This window comes from Somniosus microcephalus, chromosome 5, assembly GCF_052327205.1.
Source record: "Somniosus microcephalus isolate GS21.2 chromosome 5, FLI_Smic_1.0, whole genome shotgun sequence".
Taxonomy (NCBI): domain Eukaryota; kingdom Metazoa; phylum Chordata; class Chondrichthyes; order Squaliformes; family Somniosidae; genus Somniosus; species Somniosus microcephalus.
In genome coordinates, this window is record NC_140991.1 from 157,653,866 (window position 1) to 157,678,792 (window position 24,927).

The 24,927-nt window shown below is 44.1% G+C and overlaps 1 protein-coding gene across 1 annotated transcript in view; it reads left to right on the top strand.

Annotated features, from left to right (window-relative positions):
• Positions 1-24,927, top strand: part of scin (scinderin) — a 242,577-nt gene that overhangs the window by 186,438 nt on the left and 31,212 nt on the right. Inside the window, exons 11-15 of the mRNA XM_085988386.1 lie at positions 2,808-2,978; positions 14,561-14,735; positions 14,872-14,993; positions 18,656-18,733; positions 19,467-19,527. Coding sequence (XP_085844512.1) covers positions 2,808-2,978; positions 14,561-14,735; positions 14,872-14,993; positions 18,656-18,733; positions 19,467-19,527 — 607 coding nt within the window. The remainder of the gene's footprint in view (positions 1-2,807; positions 2,979-14,560; positions 14,736-14,871; positions 14,994-18,655; positions 18,734-19,466; positions 19,528-24,927) is intronic.

Here is a 24,927-nt window from a genome sequence, read left to right on the forward strand (position 1 = left end):
GCAATTTAGAAGCTCAAATGGGCAGAACGTGTGCCGCACACATTCTGCCCATTTGTATCAGGCGGTGAACGGCCTAGCCAGCGGTCCTTCAAGAGACCACTAGAGGCTGCTCACAAAACGGTCCAGGAAATACTTCACCTTTTTTGGCGAGGCCAGGAGCAGGAGTGCTCCTCCTGGGCCCACAAATAAACTCTAGCCTTCTGCCAGCCTGTCTATGAAAACCTCACCTTCCCCCCTACGGGGATCGCCTACCCCCTCTCCAGCTCCAACTGTCAGCTGGCTCAGCGTGGGAGACGGACAATTTCCTACCTGCCCAGAACTGGTGAGCTGCAGTGAGGTGCCCATGTGGCACCCATAGTTCACCAGCGGGATGGAAATGAGGGTCGGAGCTCTAAATGGCGCAGACCTCCTGCCGGCAAGAACAGGTGTGTGCGCTCTGCCTGCCACCTGGCAATTCTTCGCCGAACTTAAAATCAGCCCAATCATCTGTTACTTTTCAATTAAGCTGTCGTTTCAAGTCACATGACAAGACCATACACATTACTTTCCTGTTAAATAGCTCTCCTACCATGGCTTGCAAACTGCATGAAAAACTAGACAGCCATTCTGGGCAATTGGTGAAAATCTAACAGCAATAGGCAAAAGAGAATTTGAACAGGAAATCTCACCATTGGATAAAAAAAAACAATCTTCCTTAATAGGCAATCCCCTAGAATGTTTCTCTGCTTGCATAATGTTCATGACAAGTCCTCCATTCAGTAGCTTCCATTACAAGGCTGCTGGTCTTTTGTTGATCATATCCCACCCATCCCCCAACATCCTTCCCTTTCTTTCAAGAATAGATGACCTTTCACTTCTCTCCTTTCCTGCTCCTCCCCACACACGCATATTATTTTGGATGCATTGATGCTGCAGCAGGCTCATGTCCTTTCTGTAATCTAACAAATTGTAAGAATGTTCTATTTTCTAAGAAATGTACACAAATGAGCTTCTGGGGCAAAGTAAGCCCTTGTTTCTGATTCAGATTAAACTGACACTGTTTGACTTGGCTTGGCTCAGCTTAGTTTGGATTCCTTATTCATTCATTCCTAATACTGATCCTTTTTACCATTCCATTTTAATTATGCCAGTAGTGTCTTCTGCTAGTGAATCCGGTGTAACATTCTGTTTAACCTTTGTTGCAGCTCCTTTTGTGCCAGTGCTTACATTCATCATGAGAAGATAATTCTAAATTTATGCTTCACATTTATCTCAATCTGCCTGAATGTTGGTCCTTTGGTAACTCTGATCTTTTCACCCAGTTGTGTCCAATTCCAATGTGACTATCGTTTACTGAAGTAAATTTATTCAGGATATATGCTGCAAGCTTCTAATTTAATTACAGGTAGCCAGATTTTGGAGTTATGTGCTGTGAAATCTTCCTCATTTACATTAGAAGATGGTTTTCACAGCACAGACGACAACAAATGAGCAGTTATTTCAAAGTCATAGCTTCTGTTTCTACCACTGGACGTTCATTGCCATAGCCTCCAGAGAACTCTGGGGAAACAAACTCTTGAGGTGGATCCAGATTCCTTTGTAGGCGTTAGGTTCCTCATTGATCTGACAACATGGCTGCTAATGTCGAGGCTGCATAAGTGCAAAAGTTACCCTCATGTAAAGATATCAAAAGTAACAAAAATCGAATAGTACTGCTGTATCTTTTGATAATTCCATTACTCAGGGTAAGCTATTAGCTGATAAAGTATAATTCAAATCAAAGAACCTGCTTATCAAAGTAACAAATCCCATTTGGACCTAATCCAAACTCCAACCAATGGGCTTTATTTTGTAAATAAGTTTTGATCTGCATTTGACTGATGCAAATATTCTCTGGCTACGTGAAGAGATTGGCCTAGAAATTGAGTTTTGGCTTAGCCAGGGCTTTAGCGCCGGAAGTTAGTGCCGGCGCTAAGTCCCCCTGCGCGCGCCAAAAATTCAGCAGGGCCGCGCCCAAACGGCTGCCGGCGCTACTGAAGGGTCTTTGCGGTGGTAAATCGGCGCTAACTGCCGTTTCGCGCCGCAATTCCGGCGCTGCGGCACCCGATGCGGTGCGGCAGGCTCGGGAAGTGCAGGCCTCCTCCTTCCCTTAAGGAGGAGCTGCCTGCACCCGGCCGCGGCCCGCGAAAATCTTTTTAAAAATGAGCCCGGCACCTCGGACAAGTGCCGGGCTTGCTTCTGTTCCGGGGGGGGACGTCCGGGGAGGGAGCTGCGGCCAGGCGGCCGGCGGGAAAGCGGCCGGCCGCCGCGGGGCCTTTAATGCGCCGGCGCAAAGACTTGTAAGACTCTGTTGCCAGAGTCTTAGTTGCGGCTGCCACGGGCGAGGCGGCCGCAACTGAATTTCGGCGCTGGGGCCCGTCGGCATGGCAACCGGGACGCTGCGCACACCGATGACGTCATCGGTGCCGGCGCAGCGCTACCGGTCTACCGCGGCGGAAGGGCCCCAGGCAATTTCGGCGCCGGCGCCAATTGCAGCGCTAGGCCCTCTAGCGCCGCAAAATCGGCGCTAAGGGCACTCAATTTCTAGGCCATTGTGTCTACCTGCACTGAAATAATGAGTAATTTTGTCCAAAAAGTCGAATGTAAATATACTGAATAGAATGTTAGGTGGCAGCTTATGGATGTGTAATAGTTTAACCACAATTTTGAATAGAAAGACAGTAATTATTATTGTGCAGAAACTAATATTAATGTGACTGCTGCAGTATTTCAAAGCATGGCATTCATCACTTTGGATTAGAGTACTGTTGATTTTCTTTCTTCAAAAGGTTCGGGTGACCCAAGGGAAGGAGCCTTCCCATTTGCTCAGTTTGTTTAAAGACAAGCCACTTATTGTTTATAAGAATGGAACATCACGGAAAGAAGGTCAGGCTCCTGTCGCTCCAAAACGCCTTTTTCAAGTCAGAAAGAACCTGGCTACTATTACAAGAATTGTGGAGGTAAGAAGTTTTATTTAAGGAGATACAGATATTAATGGAGAGCCACAGTATCCGTGACTCAGATATCAATGTGACCTTAATCTTAGTAGATTGAAACATGCATTAGACTTGTTTGAAGAAATAGCTGCTTGGATAAAGAGAATGTAATAGATGTAGTGTATATGAATTTTCAGAAAGCATTTCATAAAGTGTCTCACAAAAGGCTGGTTAGAAAAATTCAGGCACATGGTATAAGTGGAAATGTATCAGCATGGATAGAAAGTTGATTGGCAGACAAGAAGGTAAATTAATGTTGCTCAATTCAGCACAGGTTTGGAGGTGATGTATGCCAGGGGTCAGTGCTAGGTCTACTTTTGTCCTTGATATACATAGAGGATTTGGATTTGGGGCATAGGGAGCACAATCATGAAATTTGCTGATGACATAAAATCAGGGGGTTTGGTAAACAACAAGGAGGACTGTTAAGACTTCAGGAAGACAAAGAAAGGTTAACAAAATAGGCAGACAAGTGGAAGATACAATTTAATGTGCGATAAGTGTGAGGTAATGCATTTTGTGAAGAAAAACAAGGAATGGGACTATAGAGTCAAAGGAAAGACACTGAAGGGTGTGGCTGGACAAACAAAAGTGCGGTTCAAATACATAATTCTCTGAACATGTGAGTGCAGGTAGGTGAAGCCATAAAATAGGCCAACACCATTTTGGGTTTTATAACTAGGGGCATAGAGCAAAGAAGTAATGAAAACATTGTGCAGAACATTCTTTAGGCTACAATTAGAGTACAGGCTGCAATTTTGGGTGTCCCATTATTAAAAGGACATTAAAACCATGGAGAGTATACTGTATAGATTCATCAGGATGAAGCCAAGGATAGGAAATTATAGTTACAAGGGGAAAATTGAGATACTAGGATTATTTACACTGGTACAGAGATGGCTAAAAGGAGATGAAATTGAGGATTTTAAAATTGAGAAGGGTTTTGATAGAATGTGTAGGGAAAGACTATTTGGTCTGGTTGGGGAATCAATGATGAGAGCTCATCAATTTTAAATTATTACTAAGAGGGAGGGAAGAGATTAGGAGTGACTTTGGAGGGTTGTTGGAGCATGAAATGTTGTGCCACAGGGAAATCTTGAGGCAGCGACCCTTGCATCTGGATTTGGATCAATATTTGAAGTAGAAGAAGATATAAGGCTATAGAGAGATAGTGGGGCAGTGGGATTAGTTTTGGATTGCTCCAGCAAAGAGCCAGCACAGATGCACTGGAATGATTGGCCTCCTTCTGTGCTATAGATTTATATGGTTCCCCAAAAAAACTAAATCTATGTCATAGATTAATAAGTATTTTACCAACCTCTCCAATGGGTCAGTTATTATATGGCATGATACTCAGCCATATGGATTATTAACATCTCCGTTAGCATCTAGCCTGTGCAATTAGTTAATCCCTTTCATAGTGACAGTATTGGTACAAGTAATTATCTTACTGTCCTTGGTCTAAACAGGGAAAATATTGGCAGGCTTCCTGCTGTTAATGAGTATTCAGTGACCCCTGCTAGAAATTGTAGACACATGTCAACATCAATTAAGGGCAGGATCAGGTTCGACTTTGATGCCTTTCCATAGTAAAATGCCTGCCAACACTCACTGCCCATGCTCACCACTAAGGTAAGGTAACCTGTAGAACTGTCCAAGGACCAGTGTGGATTACTGCCTTCAGGAGAGGCAGAGCATGGTGAGAAAACTGTACATAAAAGGAAAACATTTCAGATACAGTTATATTATTTTGGTTTATTTTTATTCAGAAGTTATGTAAGGGCCAAAGCCCATGTTGCAGAGCACTGAGAAGATGAGGTAAATCAGGAAAATAATGTTTAGGTGATGCCAAGCTTGCAAAGTAAAATTACGATTTTACTAACTTTGCCGAGTAAAAAGTATCCTTTCCTTCCTGCTCGGAAACAATGTCCTCATCTTATGGAACTAACTTTTCTCTGAAAAACAATGTCCTTCTGTTGTTCCTCCTGAGAAATATTTCTATTTCTCCTGGGAAACATTCTTCTTATTTCGGGAAACGTACTTCTAGGAAATTATGCCTTTCTCCAGCGAAAACACATGTCTTTCCCACAGCCAATGTCAAGACTTTCACAATTATATTTTTGAAGAGATGAGCAACATAGTTACACTTGTTATACTTTCTGTTCACACAGATAAAATGCCTCATTAAACTGCTATTATTTGAATGGTTAAAAGTCTAATGAGCCTAGTTATTGCTATTATTCTAATTAACTGTCAGCTGTTGGAGTTGGCATCAGGGTGGATTTAGATGGTTAGCTCTAACTCCATTTTTATATGGAGCCAACTTCTTTTAACAACCATCCTCAAAAACAGTGGTTTTCAAAATTTACTCTGTGTGGGACCTCTTGGAAAGCATTGATATACTTCTGCAGACCCTTTGACCTAAAACTTACAGAAGGCCACAATGCAATGCAATTCCTGATCTGATAGCCTTTAGTAATTAGATTTTTATTTCAACTGTTATTCATCTACAGAATATTACATAAAACTAAAAACAGTATATGTAACCATTAATTATTTAACTTCCAATAAATCAATGCCTCCATTTTGCGTCTCTGTGACTAAATTTAACAAGATTATCCCCATGATAAAGGTGAAATTTGCATAATTCTGATGATAAAGGTGCCAACGGTGCAATATCTCAGTTTACAGCTTTCAACTTCAGACAGCAAACTCATGATGATTTTATTAATGTGTTCCATCGGTCTACCACTGTGAAGGAAGGGTGTTGCTTTGAGACTGGAGGTTTCTGTTCTGAGACTGAGGACTATTCCCTGAGCTCCAGCCATAGAAACACATTGTTAATGGCAACATCTTACCTAAGCCACACAGAGCACGTCAAATACTCCTCAAAATTCACTGTCTGTTTAATGTGTGCCTTTACTTCTCTCTCTTAAGTACATTCTCGGATAATTGAGACATAGCTCTTATTTGCAACCTCCCGTACTCTCACCTCTCCCTCCTCCACCAATTAGAACCACTCCTCTAGTAGTTATGACCTCAGGCTTGTGGCTCCCAGTTTGAAATCTCATGCCGTACAAGGTCATATTGAGGTCCGTTTACAATAATTCTGGTTTAGTTTACAACCCCAGAATTCATACAAACTGCTTCCTATTCAGCTCAAGTGCCTGACACTTTGCAACATTCACACCAATCTAATGTTAATATTTTAATATATAGCCCTGATTTTAACCCTCCAATGAGACTGGGGCATGCTGGGATTTAAAATAGGGACAGAGTATTCACCTCTCCGTTCACGCCGCTATTTTACCGGATACTATTTTATCTCCCAGGTTTCGGGAGGTGTGTGAGCACTCGCTGCAGGCAGGCCTGGGCCTCATAAATATACAAAATGTGATTGAAACCCAGACCACATAACTTGCACACAGTGCTGACTGCACCGGAGAAAGCTGCCTCAAAATAGATCCAGGGCCAGAAGGGACTCACTTACCTGACTGCCAGGTACCGATCACTTGGGACCCCAGCAGCAGCCTCCTGCTATCCAAAATCCTTCTCTCGTCCTCTGGCTAGGTAGTGATTTTGGCCAGGTTGGATGGGAGACTTGGTTTCAGGATGCAGAAAGAACCTAGTGGTTAAAATGGCTCAGGCCTCACTCCAGCACAGCCGTGCAAGATTGATGCTCATCCTTTTCCACTCCTTTCAGAGGTCCATTATGTCTGCTTGGCCTCTACACCCTCTCAACTGGGTCCCTGCAATTCAGAACCCTCCTCTGATGTTGTCTTACATACAAAGGGGGATCCCAAAGGGCATCCCCATCCTTCACTTCTGCCGGTGTCCTTCCAATAGCTACAAAGAGCAGGCTAACAGTCAAAACAAAAATGTCTCTTTTAACAACAACTATAGATGCTCCTGAATGCCAACAGTAAACAGATGTAAATGCGATTTGGGCACATGCACTACAGAGCTCCACCTGATAATGGGCATTAAGCAACATGTCGAGAAAGCAAATTGTACTGTACTACACTGACCTTTCTGTGTCCCAAGTTTTCTATCCTGCAAGCGTATCTTTTTTTTATTTGTTCATGGGATCTGGGCATCGCTGGCAAGACCAGCATTTATTGTCCATCCCTAATTGCCCTTGAGAGGGGTGTGGTGAGCCACCTTCTTGAACCGCTGCAGCCCATGTGGTGAAGGTACTCCCACAGTGCTGTTAGGGAGTTCCAGGATTTTGACCCAGCGACGATGAAGGAACGGCGATATATTTCCAAGTCAGGATGGTGTGTGACTTGGAGGGGAACTTGGAGGTGGTGGTGTTCCCATGCGCCTGCTGCCCTTGTCCTTGTAGGTGGAAGAAGTCGCGGGTTTGGGAGGTGCTGCCGAAGAAGCCTTGTTGAGTTGCTGCAGTGCATTTTGTAGATGGTACACACTGCAGCCACGGTATGCCGGTGATGGAGGGAGTGAATGTTTAAGGAGGTGGATGGGGTGCCAATCAAGCGGGCTGCTTTGTCCTGGGCATGATTGCTACACTGGTGCCAAATAGGGATAAATTTTGTCTGATGGATTTCCTTCAACTGGGACCCGGTTATTGTTGCTGCTATAAGAGACTGTTGCATTATCAAAGCATTGAAAATTTACAACTAGCTTTTAATCTTAATTCCTTCCATTGCAGGTTATATATGCACATGTTGAATCACAAATTAAAGCTTCAGCACTATTATAAGTTCATAATTTACAATAAATTCTCAGAAACATTCAGTGATACATTTACATAGTATTACATAGGGCCAGTAATTCCGGTCCCAACGCATGAGTACGGACGGGGTACTCACGCGTGGGCCTGTTGGAAGTGCCGGATTTCAGCATGCACAGCGCATGCGCGGGAAACTGGCATTTCCTGTCCTCTGAACCAAGGGGTTCAGAGGACGAACGCGTGCACGCAGGAGTCTGCGCGTGCGTGCTGAAATTCCTTTTTTTCCACAGGTTTGCGCGTGTGTAAGGGCCTCTCCTTTGTACGAATGTAAAAAGGAGACGTAAGGACTTCATTCTTTAAGGTAAGTGGTCTATTACTTAAAATTATAACATTTTTTCCACAGCTTTATTGTTTTTAAGGACTTTACAGTAAGGTAAGTGTAGTTTTAGACCCGATTTTTAAAAAAATTATTTTTTCAAAAATTTGATTAATTGTTTAAAATAGTTTTTTAAAGTTATTTATAGTTTATTTAATTATTGGGATGTTTTTTAAAATTTTATTTAAAGTTAAACTAGTCTTTTGGGCGCCCATACTTTTCATGAGTTTGACAGTTCTTACTATCAAACTCATGAATGAAGTTTCCCCTCCCCTGATTGGCTGCACAGTGCTCACCTGATCCCAGCCGGCACATCGAACTAACTACGCCGCTGGATCAGGTAAGCACAGCGCACCGACATCTGAACCGGGCCAGTGACAGGAATTCCAAGCAGGCCCAGGCTTCAGATGTCGGCGCGCCGGGTGAGTGCACATCGGGGGCTTGCACGCGCGGCAAGCCCCCGAACCTAATTTCTGAGCCATAGTATTTACAAGCCTCGTCATCTAATCCCATCAATATATCCTTCTAATCTTTTCTCATGTGCTTTTTTACGCAGCAACAACAACTTATATTTATATAGTGTCTTTAATGTAGTAAAACGTCCCAAGGCACTGCACAGGAGTATTTTAAGACAAAAAAAATGAGTGGTTAGGATTTGGATTGCACCCCTGGGTGGTGGATACAGATTCAATAGTAGCTTTCAAAAGGGAATTGGATAATTACTTGAAGGAAAAATAAATTGCTGGGATATGAGAAAGAGCAGGGGAGTGGAACTAATGGGATTGCTTTTCTAAAGAGCCAGCGCAGACTTGATGGGCCGAATGGTCTCCTTCTGTGCTGTACTAGTCTATGATTCTATGATATCAGATATTCCGTCTCTGTTATTGTGTGTAGAGGCAGAACATCATAGAGCAGTCCGGTGAACTGTATGATCAGAAATTGTGAACATTTGGATTAAGACATGCTTGACATTCTACTGGCCCTAATAATAAACAGGATATTGTATCAGTAATGGTGATTCCTGTTACCTGTGAGCTATGCATCTTTTACATAATTTCAGTGGCAAAAAAGATAGCCTTTATATATGACTTTCTGGAAAGTATGGGTACAATTCTGTTCAATTTGCAATGCTACTAAAAAGTACGAGTATGGCATTTGATAGCACAACCACTATAAAAAAAAGTTTATCTCCATAAGCAATTACATGGGCATTCTATGGTCAGAAATGGGAAAGAAAGGATAATTCATATTCACTTATCACATCAGCTGCTACCAATAGTAATATTCTGCTTATTTTGTGTCTTCAGTGATGTTCAGGTGGTCATCTGGGGTCAGTAAATTGGCCTCAACTTCTGGTGGGGCCTGTAACCAGCAACTGATGGCACCTTAACAAAATAATTATAGGAGTTGAAATCATTATTTACAAGTTCACCCATTACTGCTCAATTAAATATTATATCACCAAATAGAATATAAGTTTCTGCATCATGACAAACTGGATTGATGTTATTAACAATCATAGAGTCGTAGAATAATACAGCACAGAAGGCCATTCGGCCCATTGTGCCTGTGCAGGCTCTTTGAAAGCTATTTCATTAGTCCCACTCCCTGCTCTTTCTACATAGCCCTGCAAATTTTTTCCCTTCAAATATTTATCCAATTTCCTTTTGAAAGTTATTATTGAATCTGCTTCCACCATCCTTTCAGGCAGTGGATTCCAGATCATAACAACTCGCTACGTAAATTTGTTTTTCCTCATGTTGCCTCGGTTCTTCTGCCAATTACCTTAAATCTGTGTCCTCTGGTTCCTAACCCTTCTGCCACTGGAAAAAGTTCCTCCTTATATACTCTATCAAAACCGTTAATGATTTTGAACACCTCTATCAAATCTCCCCTTAATGTTCTCTGCTCTAAGGAGAACAATGCCAGCTTCTCTAGTGTCTCCACATACCTGAAATTCCGCATCCCTGGTTCCATGCTAGTAAATCTCCTCTGCACCCTCTCCAAGGCCTTGACATCCTTCCTAAAATGCGCTGCCCAGAATTGGCCACAATACTCCAGCTGGGGCCAAACTAGTGTTTTATATCGGTTTAGCATAACCTTGTTTTTGTACTCTATGGCTGGATTTTGTCAATGGCGGCGACTTGGAGGCGGGACTGCTACTTGTCGTGTCAGTGTCCCACCTCCATCCTCGCCTGACCATTCAGAGGGATTTTCCCCTGATTGAGCTTGTTAAGCTCGCCCTGCGGGCTCAGCAAGCCAATTAGGGAAGAAGTCACTGACAGATCACGTCAACATCACGTGCTATCTGTCAAGACTTCTTGAAAGAAGAAATGACAGCGTTTGACAGCTCTGTGAAGCTGTCAAACACTGACATTCTCTTGAGTTTGATTCGTTTTTGTGGTGAGGACTGAAAAAGCATTGTAAAAAAGTAAATTTCAGATGTCTGATGGATCGGAGGGTCTATCAGCCATTACCTGAAATTGACAAGGTGGATGTCCGCTCTCCCGATTCAGCACGGCTAAAGGCTACAGAAGTAAAAAAAGGTAAGTGAACACTTTTTAAACTTATCACTCACCTTGCATGCTTACCATTCCACACTTGCACCCATCACTCACCTCTACACCTTACTCCCAGGTGCCTCCGACCGCCGCAGACCTCCTCCATGTCTCCTCCAACCCGGCAGGGTTCTCCGAAGTCGGGAAGCCTTCACCTGTGAAGGTAAAATGGCACTAATCCCTTTTTCTGCCTGTTAACTACCTGTTAACAGGCAGTTAAAAGGATTAAAAGCCTTTCCCGCCTCCAGGAGATGGGACCCGAAGCTGCACATCCTCCCACCTCCTGGCAAAAGGACACGGAGGTGGGATGGGGGCGGGTTTGCCACCCGCCCCCAATTTCTCCGATTTTATGTACTGTCGCGCCTCCATGCCCGCCTCCTCGGGGATTGGAAAATCGAGCCCTATGCCTCTATTTATAAAGCCAAGGATCCTGTATGCTTTTTTAACAGCCTTCTCAACTTGTCCTGCCACCTTCAAAGATTGTATATGTACACCATATGTATATGTTCTTGCACCCCTTTTAAAATTGTACCATTTTGTTTAGATTGCCTCTCCTCATTCTTCCTACCAAAATAAATCACTTCACACTTCTCTGCGTTAAATTTCATCTGCAATATGTCTGCCAATTTCACTAGTCTATATCCTCCTGAAGTCTGTTACTATCCTCCTCACTGTTAACTACATTTCCAAGTTCATTGTCATCTGCAAACTTTGAAATCATGAAGGGATAATTACAAATCCTAGCCCTTCCCCAGAAGTTCACCTTCAACTTAAGTTAGAGATAGCCGAATTCCATAAGATGCTTAAATGGGTCTAAAGGTTCAGGCTATCTCTCCCTAAAGGAAAGGAATGACTGAAGATGTTACCATCCTCCAGATAGCATTTTTAATCAGTTTAACTGGACTGTAACCTTTCGGATATTATGAGGGTCCGGAATACCCCCCAGAATTCTGCAACTCCTTACAAAAGAGTGTACAAAAATTGGGTTCGTGAGTTTATACAGAATTACTCTTTGAGACAATTCTAAAAATATATAGTTTTATTTAAGAGCCAACATTCATTTAACAGCTGTTGAATCAGTCACAACATTAACAATTCAAAATACAGATAGCTTATGTTTCTTATTTCTCAGAGATCCTTATTTTCAAATCTTTACTTCATTACATTTCTACATTCCTTACTTATTTCTAAATCCAGAACATCCACCAAAATCAATTGCTTTTTTGATTACCCGAGACTCATAGTTAAAAACTTACAGAGCATGCCTGTGAAGTTGAGAAACGCTTGGCCAGTTCAGCGAGTTCTGACTTTCTGTTTGAAAAGCTCTTATTTTTATACCCTTTTTGCAGTGGTTTATTCTTTGAAGTTCTCTGCTGATGTCAGCTAATTGTCTTTATTGAGACCTCTGTTGAATGCTTTCTATCTTACTATCAATTCAACTATTGCATGCATAATTATGTCTCTATCTTTAGGTGTTTCAAAAACCATCAGAAAAACAATATGACAGCTATGGTTTCTGTTTGATGCCATTCTTACAATATGCTTTTCTTAATATTGGCTTTACTGGTTTTTAGCAGACATTGTGATTCTGTGGTGTTCCAAGTTCAATACAAACACAATGTAATTGGTTGGTGCATCTATTGAAGTCATATCTTCAAAGTGTTCTTGTTGGTATCATATTTACAATGTATATATTAAAGACACTTCAACGAGAGTGTTTCATGCATTTCTAGCTATCTCAATTGGTTGCATATTTAATCATGTTTCCTGTCTTCCAAGTTTAACATAAAAACTATTTGACCAGCAGGTGTTTCTTTTACTTGATGCCATCTTTTTAAAGGCACATGCCTCTTTTAATGTTTGTGTTTCTGTTCAATGTGTTAGCTGGTAACACCTTAAACTGGGCCTTTTTACTGTGTTCCCTCCAAACTCTAGACATTTCGGAAGCATCAAACTGCCATTTCAATAGAGTCATTGGGCTGGATTTTCATTGAGGAGGTGGGTAGGAGGTGGAACTACAACTTTCAGGGTTGTAGTCCTGCCTCCATCGAGTTCTAGCCAACCCATGCGATTTTGACTTGATTGACCTTGTTGAGCCCGCCCAGTGGGCTCAGCAGGCCAATTAAGGGCCACCCGGCAACAGGTGATGTCACAGATTGATATTTCATCTGTCGACCTTTTGACAGATGAAATATCAGCGTTTCACAGCTGTTTGAAGCTGTCAAATACTGACAATCTGTACTCCAAGTTAATTCCTTCCTCTCAGGATGATTTAGAGATCTCTCTGGAACAGAAAGCTGAATGCTGCAGATTTTGACAGTTGGCGGCCATTCTGCTTTCTGTGCCGGTGAGATGAGGGACTCCCGAGACCTGAAGGAAGGAAGGCTGTAAAGGTAAGTATATGTAAGTAAAACTTCTTTAAACACTTTACACACACCAAACACACTTACCTCTGCACTCATGCATCCATCACTCACCTGAACACCAGACATCTCGACCCCACAAAGCCCTTCATCCCGATGGCCCACCTCGCTAACTTGCCGTGGTTTGGAGCTGTCAGGAATCCCACATTTCACCAATGAAAATAGGGATTAGGCTAAAAACTGCCTGTTAACTACCTGTTAACAGGCAGTTAATTGGCACTGATCCCCTTCCCGCCTCAGGGAGGCGGGTCCCAGTGCGGGTCGGGTACCCGCCTCCTTTGAAACTGGCATGGAGGCGGGTTGGGGGTGGGATGGGTTCGTGCCCCCCCCGATTTCGGGATTCTAACCCCCCACACACCTCCAATCCTGCCTCCACGGCTCAATAAAAATCCTGCCTATTGTTTTAGTATATTTAACTAATTCCCATTTCAAAGCTTGTTTGGTTTTTACAACTTTGTAAAAAACTGGTCTTTATCTCAGAAGCCTGTTCTCTGTTTACAACTTGTGTCTCCAAGGCTTTAGATTTTTAAACCCAGTCTATCATGTATTAATAATATCAGTATTCTGTTCATATTATGGTGTATCTTTTTGAAATATGGCGTATTCCCTCACAATCATGCCCTGTATACCCAAGACCAGGTCATTAATATATATCAAAAAGAGCAGTGGTCCCAATACCGACCCCTAGGGGACACTAGTGTATACTTCCCTCCAATCTGAAAAACAACCATTCACTACTATTCTCTGCTTTCTGTCCCTTAGCCAATTTTGTATCTACACTGCCACTGTCCCTTTAATCCCATGTGCTTCAATTTTGCTAACAAGTTTATTATGTGGTACTCCATCAAACACCTTTTGGAAGTCCATATACACATCAACCACACTACCTTAATCAACTTTCTCCATTATTTCATCAAAGAATTCAGTCAAGTTGGTCAAACACAATTATCCTTTAACAAATCCATGCTGACTTTCATTTATTAACTGTTATTTTTCCAATTGCCAATTAATTTTGCACCAGGTTATTCTCTCTAAAAGTTTCCCCACCACTGATGTTACGCTGACTGGTCTGTAGTTGCTGGATTTATGCCTCTCCCTTTTTTGAACAGGGGTGTAACATTTGCAGCCCTCCAGGTCTCTGGCACCACTCTCATATTTAAGGAGGATTGGAAGATTGCTATTACTTCTATTTGGTCTTTTTAAATCTTCTTCCAGACTCATCCATAGTAAATAAGAATTAGTACAATTTGTTCTGGTAAATCAGGGCAGCTAGGATAATGTTGCTAAGTCAATGGTTAAAAATGTGCATTTTTGCCTTGTAGCCACATGTTGCTGCAAGAAAGCCAACTTTTGTTTGTGTTTATAAATGTCAAATTCCTCCACTTCAGCTTATCCCGGTAGTGATAGGTCATAAGTACCAACCCATAACATTTATCTGATGTGCAAACTTATGAAAGATGACTGGCTAGAATTCAACGTTTTTTTTGTTCTATTGACAGGTTGACATGGATGCTCAATCTTTGAATTCCAATGATGTTTTTGTACTAAAATTACCAAATGCCGCATATCTCTGGCTTGGAAAAGGAGCCAGTATTGAGGAAGAGCATGGAGCTCAATATCTTACATCTATCCTAAAATACAAGGCAACCAGGATTAATGAAGGGGAAGAACCTGGTAAGATTTCCATCTGTAAATCAACATCTATTTAAGTAAAAAGTGATTGGTTTGAAGATGTTTTAAAGCATATTCATTTATACTTTGATATGTAAATTACTTGTCTGTGTTTTTCAAACCTTTTCTTTTTCTCTAGATGTATTTTGGAATTCACTTGGCGGCAAGAAAGAGTATCAAACTTCAGCTCTGTTACAAAGCAGTGCAGGCGACTATCAGCCTCGTTTATTTGCTTGTTCAAATAAGACTGGATGCTTCATTGTAAGTTTTTTTAATAAAGTGTACGTAGTGTTCATATAAATCCACTGTGTGCTACAGTATCTAATTAACCTTAATCACATTTTATTCACTTTGTTACATTGTCTGGCAAACTTGTGTTCATGAAGTTATGGAATGTTGGTGCCTGAAATATTTATTTCCCAACAATGAACTGCCCTTAGCTTGACACTAAACTGTCAATCTCACTCAGAAAAGCTGCAAAGATTGCTGGCAGCCAATGGAAAATTGGTGCAGAGATGCACTTCTGAGATAGGGAGTCAAGATCCTTTGTGAAAGTAGAAGGAGCTCAACTCTGCATCTAAACCTTGCTGTGCCTGATCTTGGAGTGCTGAAATACAAGAACAAGAGTTCTCTGTTCATCCACAAGGCTCACGATAAATTACCTAGTTATTGGACAGTTAAAGGCACGCGTTGGACCATAAAAGAACTTGGGCACTCCTATGGGAGTGTTCTGAGACATTGAACCCAAGAGGTCATCTAGAATAAAAACCCAAACATTTAGCACCCCACTTTGCCACAAATATATCTCACAATTTAATCTTGGGTCTCATACATGAGCTGAAGGAAGCCCTTCCATTGCATGGCTCGGAGTTCTGAGCAATAATGGAGAACTTTGTGGACATATTTACAGTATGCCACAAGCTTAACTTGCATTTTTATTTTGCTGTCACTGAAGAAAGGTGTGAAAAATGGAAGTGCCCTTCATGTCAATACCTGTGAGTCCTAGTGGATACAAACTTCAGGCTGGACTGGGCCCTGTGTCCGTGCTGAAGTTGGCATCTACAAGGACCATCAACAATTGGAACAGATGCTTCCACTCAATATATTAGCAATTCCCTATTGAGCAAAGCAAAACCACTGCCACACTTGGGGAACCCATCACCATATTCCACTGATTAGCCCATCATTCAAGATTATGGTGAAGCACACTAGATTCCCAAGCGAGGCTACCGACTAGTTAATTCCTGGGATGAGAGGGTTGTCCTATGAAGAGAGATTGAGTAGATGGGCCTACATTCTGGAGTTTAGAAGAATGAGAAGTGATTTCATTGAAACATATAAAATTCGGAGGGGGATTGACAGAATAAATGCTGAGGGATTGTTTCCCCTGGCTGAAGAGTCTAGCACTCGGGGGCATAGTCTCAGGATAAGGGGCCGGCCTTTTAAGACTGAGAGGAGGAGGAATTTCTTCTCTCAGAGGTTTGTGAATCTTTGGAATTCTCGGCCCCAAAGTGCTGTGGATGCTCAGTCGTTGAGTATATTCAAGTCTGAGATAGATAAATTTTCGGACTCCAGAGAAATCAAGGGATATGGGAATAGGGCAGGAAAATGGAGTTGAGGTCGAAGATCAGCATTGATCTTATTGAATGGCGGAGCAGGCTCGAGGGGCCGTATGGCCTACTCCTGCTTCTAATTCTTATGTTCTTAATCTATGAAAAGGAGTACCATGTCTATAGTATAGAGTCCAAGTCTATCCTTCACATTGCCATCAACACATCGTAGGTGAAAATATAGAATAGAATTAGTGAAAAAGAACAACTTTGCCTGATGAGAGAGAGAGAGGTGACCTTCTATCAGAATAGTTCATTACAGCCTTTATCTATGCAGCATACTCCACTGGTTGTGTAGGTCACACAAGTAGCAGATGTAGTCCATGGATGATCATTCCTGGAATAACGGCACTGTGTAACTGTGGGTAACTGCTGCCCTCTTATATTGATTCATAGCCCGGTGAGAGGGAATCTTGGATATATTATGTGTGAAATTAAATCTACTCCATTTCCATTTAGCTGTAAGTGCAAGGAAGTAAAGTTTATATATTACTGTACCTTATAAATGTAATTTGTGGATATGTATTTTTAATGTAAAACAATCCTGACATTCCAATTTATTTTTTATTTGGAACAGCAGGATATCATTGAGTAAATCTTTTGTACAGTTAATTAATTGTGAAGTATATTTAACTATTATTCAGATTTGTGTTGTGATATTGCTATCATTTTAAATTAAAAATGTTTCCTTCAGCTTTCCTTTTAATTTTCTTGCCTTAACAATCCTCTTTGATGTGCCAACTTGTGCTGGAGTACTGTTCTACAGTTGACAGTGGCCTTGCAGTACCTCACCCAACAGGTCATTCTTCATATGTGACTCTAGACAGTGACTGTGGGTAGGTTATTTCACATAGTTGAGCCAGATGTTCACATGCAGTTCAAACATGGGTAACTGGGTAGCAATCAGTAATGGCAAGTTTGGTTAATTTTTCCTCTGCCTTGCTCAAGGACAGTGTGTCCTACTGTAGCACATGTGCCACAAGCTAAGACTGGCTAACTCATTATAGATTAAGATTCAACTTGGGGACTTTCTGGTCTGCATGGCTCCATATTATACCATGTGGTAAATTTACCCACTGAATTATCAAAGGAACTTTTCAATGCAGTTATTTCTGTCACTTTGCATGTATCCACTAATCCTAAATTGCAATGTTCATTTGCAGTAGTCTTTGCAAAGCACATGTTGAACAAATGTAGCATTTTGTTCCAATATTTTACAGCATTTTTTGTGTCAGTCACTTTGAATGATATTAGTGCCAGGCATAGGACATTTTCACACTTTTTGGCATCTAGTAGCAGCATCAATCACTCCTAATCAGATGTAGCAATGACTGATGCAGAAATAAAGAGGACCCTACCCACCAGCTCAGAGGTAAAAAGATAAAGTGCTAACCAACTGCACTACACAGTTTCTGCAAAAAAAGTCCTTTCTTTAATATGCTGCCCTACAGCCTTGTGCCTATGGCATTTCCTCACATTGTAGTTTCCGTCTGTAGTGTCAGTGGGAAAGCTATGTATATCCTGAGGCCCGTCCCCAGTGGCTCTGGAGTAAATGCACTACCAGGTGTGGTATTGAATTGCACAGACCCAATTTGATCCTTGCTGAGTTAGCTTATTCAACTAGAATGCTACAATTGGCTTTAGTATCCCCAGGCTAGAGAAGGAGCAAAATAAATTAGCCGACTACCAGAAAGTGCATGTAGGTGAGGACAGGACGCCCCACTCACTGTTCTAGCTCCTACTTGATGAATGGTCACTTGAGTGAGGTACTAAAGGGCTGCCGGTGCAGTCTGTGGAACTGTACCGCAATAAATGTTAACACACTTCGTAGAGGGAAAAAAAGTAAACTCTTGAGGTATTTGTGTCTTTTTATTTTAACTTAAGTTAGAATAATTCCACATGGATATGAATGTTTATGAGTCTTCCCAGCTGCACTGAATATAGTACATCTGTGATTCTCTGAAAGTGTGTGTTCTGCTTCTGTTTGATATATTGTGGGAGTCATCTGCTTATCACCTGTGCACAAATATCACATCTACCTCAGATGTTGAAAGTGTAAACACCAACTTGACTATTATCTATAAGATAGATAGAACTGACTTACCTTCTGTAACAAGTCACACAGACAACTCTGCAATAAGCATAGTGCTTAATACAGAATAAACCCAGCCAGTTATACTACTGTTCTGATCTCTAGTGCTGGAAGCGCTGGGCCTTTGCAAAATATATTCACCAGATGATGTTAACTCAACCAAAATGAGTTTATGCTACTTATCAATAAGCAATGTGATAATAATGTATTCTTCACTTTAGATTGAGGAAGTTCCAGGGCAGTACACACAAGAGGATTTAGCTGAAGATGATGTCATGTTATTGGACGTTTGGGATCAGGTCTGATAAGAAAATCTTTAAAACCCATTCATATAATTAGTATATATGATAAATGTGATGCTAGTGTGCGTAAAATTCAGCCATGAGGTGGTGCTAATAGCCCTTTTTTTGCAAACAGTCAAAAGTGGCAACAGGCAGATATTGCTCCTGCTCTCTCCCTACATTCTAAGATTTCTAAGATGCGGTACTCATTCCATGCATCTCAGAAAGGTGAAAAACTAAGTGAAATCTGCCAGAATTTGAACCCATTGACTTTTAGGTTCCAGTCTGTCCCTCCACCAAGCTATTTGACACTGTGCAGTATATTGTGAAGGAATGAAAAAAATAAAATCTTAAAATGAGGCAAAAGAAAAGTTAAATAAATGTATGGTGTCTTCATTTGAAATGTTGGCATTAGTTCCAAATGTGTATCTTTCAAATGGTATTCGATCCTTTCAGTAATGAACATTCAATTCAACTTTCAAAATATTTCAAGAATACCTGCTGTTAAATGGCATCTGGAAAATAAATTTTCTGTAAAATTTTATACAGTGTAACCACACATATTCCTAATTATAACTGTCCTTGGAAGTAAGTTATAAATAGATAGATGTTATAGCAGATGTTTTCATATATTGCTTTCAACAAATACAGTAATGTGAATATTGAAATTGTTTTGAAAGTATAAATGAAATGGGTAAAATATTGGCAGTGTGGTCTAAGGTTTGTAAAGTCGTTGTCCATTAATATTTAGGTCTTTGTCTGGATTGGGATTGATGCCAATAAAGTAGAGAAAACTGAATCAGTAAAATCAGGTAAGTGTGAATTACCCTCATGTATCATGTAGATGGATGATTTTCTAAGGGTAAAGATTAAAGAAGAATCAATTTACCAAAGTTGCAAGTTAAAGAAATAAAGAAGTGATCAATGTAAAAGGGTTAATTTGACCCAGAGAATGCAAGCATTATTTTGGTTTTTCCTCCCCTCCCTTTTCAACCTTCGGCCCCTACTCCTCTTGAAGCTATTGACTTGTGCTTGGATACAACTTCACAAGGACTGGACATCATCCTTATTTCACCCAAGTGGCCAGTCTTCCATCTAGAAATTCAGGAGCGACCATTGGACGCTTGGGGTGGTAGGATGAATACATAATGGCAGAATGGTGAGGTCCAAAGCACCCCTGATATTGGGCCTCGGGCCTCATTGTCATAGAGCACAGAGAGGCGAGAAGAAAAATCAGACCGTTGCTATCATTGCAGTGACTCTCAGGTGGAGGGGGGTCCGGGTCAAAGCCACGGGTCGGGTCGAGGCCACGAATCAGGTCGTGGTTCTGCAATCAGTGGTCAGGGAGCCTGGAGTCTGCAATTGGGGTTGGGGCCTGGATTCCGCGATCAGTGGTCAGGGGTGTGGGAGCTGGTCGGGGCACTCGGAGGTCGGGGCCAGTGGGGAGGAGTGGGGGGCGTGAATAGCAGTGATGGGGGGGTTTTGGGTGTGGTAGTTGAGTCCTTTAAAGTGGGGTTGGGAGGAGCACTCCTCCTCCCTGCTCCACATTCAGGTAAGTTACGAACCATCTTGGTTGGCAGGCGTTCCATAGGGCTGGTTTCCCTGGATGCAGCCCGTGATGGCAATGGCTGTCTCGGCAAACCAGTGTAGGAGTGGAGACCTCAAGCAGGTGCTAAGCCCCTTACTTGCATATGCAAAAGGCCTAACGCCTGCTTCAGCCATGGGTAAAGGACGCCTTGGGCTGGATATTGTCATGGGGCGGGCTGGGGTCATGTCATCCGCTTTTCGTGTTATCCACCCGATTCCAAATTGATGTGGGAGATTGATGCGATTTTCATATAATTGGGCAATTGAGTTCTAGCATGTGGGAACCCATGGCCCAATTAGATTTTTCAGTCTGAAACTCGCCTCCGATGACATCATCATTGCTGCTGCATTTAAGGTCTGCAAGAAGCTTTGCTTCTTCTGCAGACTGCCAACCATTTGGCCTTTGCAGTGAGAGGGACCTGGAGGCAGAATGAGCAGCAGGAGACCGAAGTCTGCTCCCAGATTTGATGACGTCGTCCTGCAAGCTTTGGTGGAGGGAGCAAGAGCTAGTAAGGAGGTGCTCTTCCCTTCTTCAGGGAGGAAGAAGCCTCCCCAGCAGACGAAGGCTGTGTGGATCCAGGTGGCCCAGGAGGTCACTTCGTTGTTGATGATCCGCTGAAACTGGCTTCAGTGCAGGAAGAGGTTTCATGACCTTCTGCGCACTGGAAAAGTGAGTATGACTTGCCCATCATCCTCAATCTGATCCCCATTGCCTCTCCTCACCAGCACTCAGCTTTAGCAAACTCTTCCTCCACATCCCACTTGGCACTGACATCTCTGTACCCTTACACATTCCCTCTCTCTCTATGGTCACATTCACCTAACTATCTGACTATGCAGCCCTCACACTCCCTATCACTGTGATGCTATGAAAACAACTTACAAAACACAGGGAGGGCCCTTGGTCTTGCCAACTCACTCCATCTTTGTCTCCTTCTAAGCATCTATGCTATGGATTCTCTACACTCACTCCTTCATTCTCACACAAACTCCACTTGTCTCCCTCATTGCAGGAAAAGAGAACTCACAATAAGAGGGAAAGAGCGAGGACAGGAGGAGGGCCACCCTCAGTAGCCCACCTCACCCCTTCAGAGGAGGCGGTCCTGGAGATCGTGGGACTCGAGGACGATGCGCAAGTGGGGGACGGACAGATGGGTACATCAGAGAAAGCTGGTGACAGAATAGTTTTTCATCTCTCTCATTGACATTGCATGAGTCACTGATAATGATTCTGAAGCTGTAACAGATGGACTTATGATCACCTGCAATATGCAATGTGCATGTAACCTTGGCCTCACATCTCTGACTCTTTCCTTTACTCCCCCACAGAACCATCGCAAGCACCCGTCCCCACTATCCCGGAGGAACAGCCTGAGCCTCCAGACTCCTTAGAGGAAGTTGCAACCTCTGAGGGCGCAGCGTCAGCAGAATTCAGCCAACCCAGCACCAGCACAGACACTCACACCTCGGTGGGACCATCGCAAGATAAAGGCCTAGAAATTCACTGGCCTTAGCGCCGCTTTTGAGGCGCTAGAGGGCCTAGCGCCGAAGTTATGGCCAGTTTAGAAATTGACAGGGGCCCTAAATCGGCGTTAGGCCGGTAGCGCTGCGCCGGCACCGATGACGTCATCGGTGTGCGCAGCGTCCCGGTTGCCATGGTAACCCGCCCGAACTCGGAAATTGAGTTGCGGCCGCCTCGCCCGTGGCAGCCGCAAGCAACGTTCTGGCAGAGGTGCCTTACAGAACTTTGCGCCGGCGCATTAAAGGCCCCGCGGCAGCCGGCCGCTTTCCCGCCGGCCGCCTGGCCGCAGCTCCCTCCCCGGACTTCCCCCCCGCCCCCCCCCCGGAACAGAAGCAAGCCCGGCACTTGTCCGAGGTGCCGGGCTCATTTTTAAAAAGATTATCGCGGGCCGCGGCCGGGTGCAGGCAGCTCCTCCTTAACAGAAGGAGGAGGCCTGCACTTCCCGAGCCTGCCGCACCGCAGCGGGCGCCGCAACGCCGGAATAGCGCCGCAATGCGGCGCGTGGCGCCAGTTTTGAGGCGCTGAGACCCCTCAGTAGCGCCGGCAGCCGTTTGGGCGCGGCGCTACTGAATTTTTGGTGCGCGCAGGGGGACTTAGCGCCGGCACTAACTTCCGGCGCTAAAGCCCTCGCTGCGCCAAAACCGAATTTCTAGGCCAAAGTACTGTTGTCACCTGGTGTATCACAGCTCACAAGTGAGCATCAGCAGATTGTGGAGACAGGGACAGCAGTGGAGAGTCCTAGTCGGAGGGCGCAGGACTCTCCCAGCTCGGCTCAGCTGCATGTTGACCCTCTGCCTCTGGGTCCATCCAGAAGAAGAGCGGTGCTGGAACTCCAGGAACAGGTGCAGAAGTCTCTGGCAGGTTTTGTCTCCGGGGTCGCTGCGAGTGAGGAGCGAATGGAGGAGTCCATCGCGAACATGAGCAGAGCCAATGTGGAGTCATTGGCGCATGAACGCAGCACCACGGAAAGGATAGCAACCTCCGTGGAAAGGATGGCTACAGCAGACGAGAGGATGGCTACGGCCATGGAGGAGCTAAATCGCCAGAATGTAGAAAACATGGTGAGTGTTCAGAATAGACTGACATCTCTGGAGGAGCGATGGTCAGCTATTGAACAGAGAAACCAGGCCTTCATGGAAGTCCTTCTGAGTAGGACTGCCAGCACAGATACGGGTCCCCATGGCCCCCCTGATGTGCAGCAAGGTGCTCTCAAGCCACTTGCAAGTGCTGAGGTGGACCTGACCCATGAGAGGGATGTTGGTGGCAGAGAACAAGAAAGTGGGGGCTCCTCTCCAAGCGCTCACACTTTCATGCCACTGCCAAGTCCTCGGTCAGAGCCCCACCAGAGTCCCCACCCAACTGAGATCGGCGTCTCAACCCCTGCACAGCCGCAAGAGCAGCAGACTGTTGCCGAGCCCTCACAGGTTCGCAATCCCAGAGGACGCCCGCCAAAGGTGCCGAGACAGGAGCAGCAAGAAAGTGAGCAAGGGGCCTCCACATCTACTGAAGCCACAGGGGAAGCACCACGTAGGAGCACGATAAGAGAAAGATACTGCACAAATAGTCACGAGGGTAGTCACTTGGGTGAAATGTTGTGGTTATTTTTTAAATGACATCAGTTGGTTATTGTAAATAAAAATTCTTATGGCAACTGTTGCAGTTGTGGAATGTGTAATTTCGCTAATGGGACTTCCACATTGAGGGCTTAGGATTACTTGCAATTGTCAGTATGGTGGTCAGAGTGCTAGGAATCCGCTGGTTCTTGGCCATTGTCGATGCTCTGGTAAGAAGCTGCGAGGCAAAAGTGCTTGATTGGCTAGGCTAAGCAAATCTGCATCCTGGGCAGCAATGTTCTCGCGTACTGCTGCCGCTAGTTGATGGGCCTCTGCAAGATGTTCATTTTCGCTCTCCTCCTCATCCTCCTCCTCCTCATCTGAGGAGGGTATGTGAGGAGCCACTTGGTCCTCAGGAATCTGCAAGCCACGGCGTTGTGCCATGTTGTGAAGTGCACAGCTAACCACGATGATTCTGGAGACCTTGGCTGCTGAGTACTGCAGGGCTCCACCTGATCTATCCAGGCATCTGAAACACATCTTCAGCAAGCCGATGGTTTGCTCAATTATGGATCAGTGGAAATGTGGCTGTAGTTGTAGCTCTCCTCAGCTTTGTTGGATGGGCTCCTCAATGGCATCATTAGCCACATCTTCAGGGTATAGCCCTTGTCTCCAAGTAGCCATCCATTAAGTTGGCCTGCCGGACTGAAGAGTGGAGGCACACTAGACTGGCGCAGTATGAAGGAGTCATGGCAACTGCCAGGGTACTTGGCACAAAAATGCAATTTTTTTTTCTTGTGGTCACACACCAGCTGCACGTTGAGGGCGTGGAAGCCCTTACGGTTGACAAAAATACCTGGATTACGATGGGGTGCCTTGAGGGCCACATGTGTGCAGTCAACGACGCCCTGCACTCTTGGAAAGCCTGCCAGAATAGCTAATCCAACTGCACGCGCCATGACACTTGCTTGATCCTTGGAGAAATGGATGTGATTGCGCGCGATGGCAAAGAGGGCATCGGTTACCTGCGTGGTGCAAGTGTGTGCGGCCGCCTGGGAGATGCCACTGATGTCTGCTGCTGATCCCTGGAATGAGCCTGAAGCAAAAAAGTTGAGCGCGGTGGTGACTTTGACGGCCACTGGTAAGGGGTGTCCACCTGCTCCAGGTCATGCTGCACCATTGTGCAGATGTCACCCACTACCTCTCGCGAAAGTCGGAGCCGCCTTTGGCACTGCTGCTCACTCTTGTTGAGGTAGCTGATCCTCTGTCTGTAGACCTTGTTTCGGGGGGTAGCTCCTGCGCCGACAGCCTTCCATGGGCTGGCGCCTTCTGGCCTGTGCAGCTTCAGGTGGGTGAGCAGCAGCTTGGAGCTCCTGCTGTTGCCGCTGCTGTTGGTGCTGCTGTTGTTCATGGTTCTGCTGCTGCCACGGCTGGTCTTTGTCCTCATCTGATGTCCAGGAGGAAAGGAAATAAATGCCTCCCATGCTTCTGGTAGATGCCTCAGTTGAGGAAGTGCTCAGTCAAGGTGGCGAGAGGGGTTTCCCAGGAGG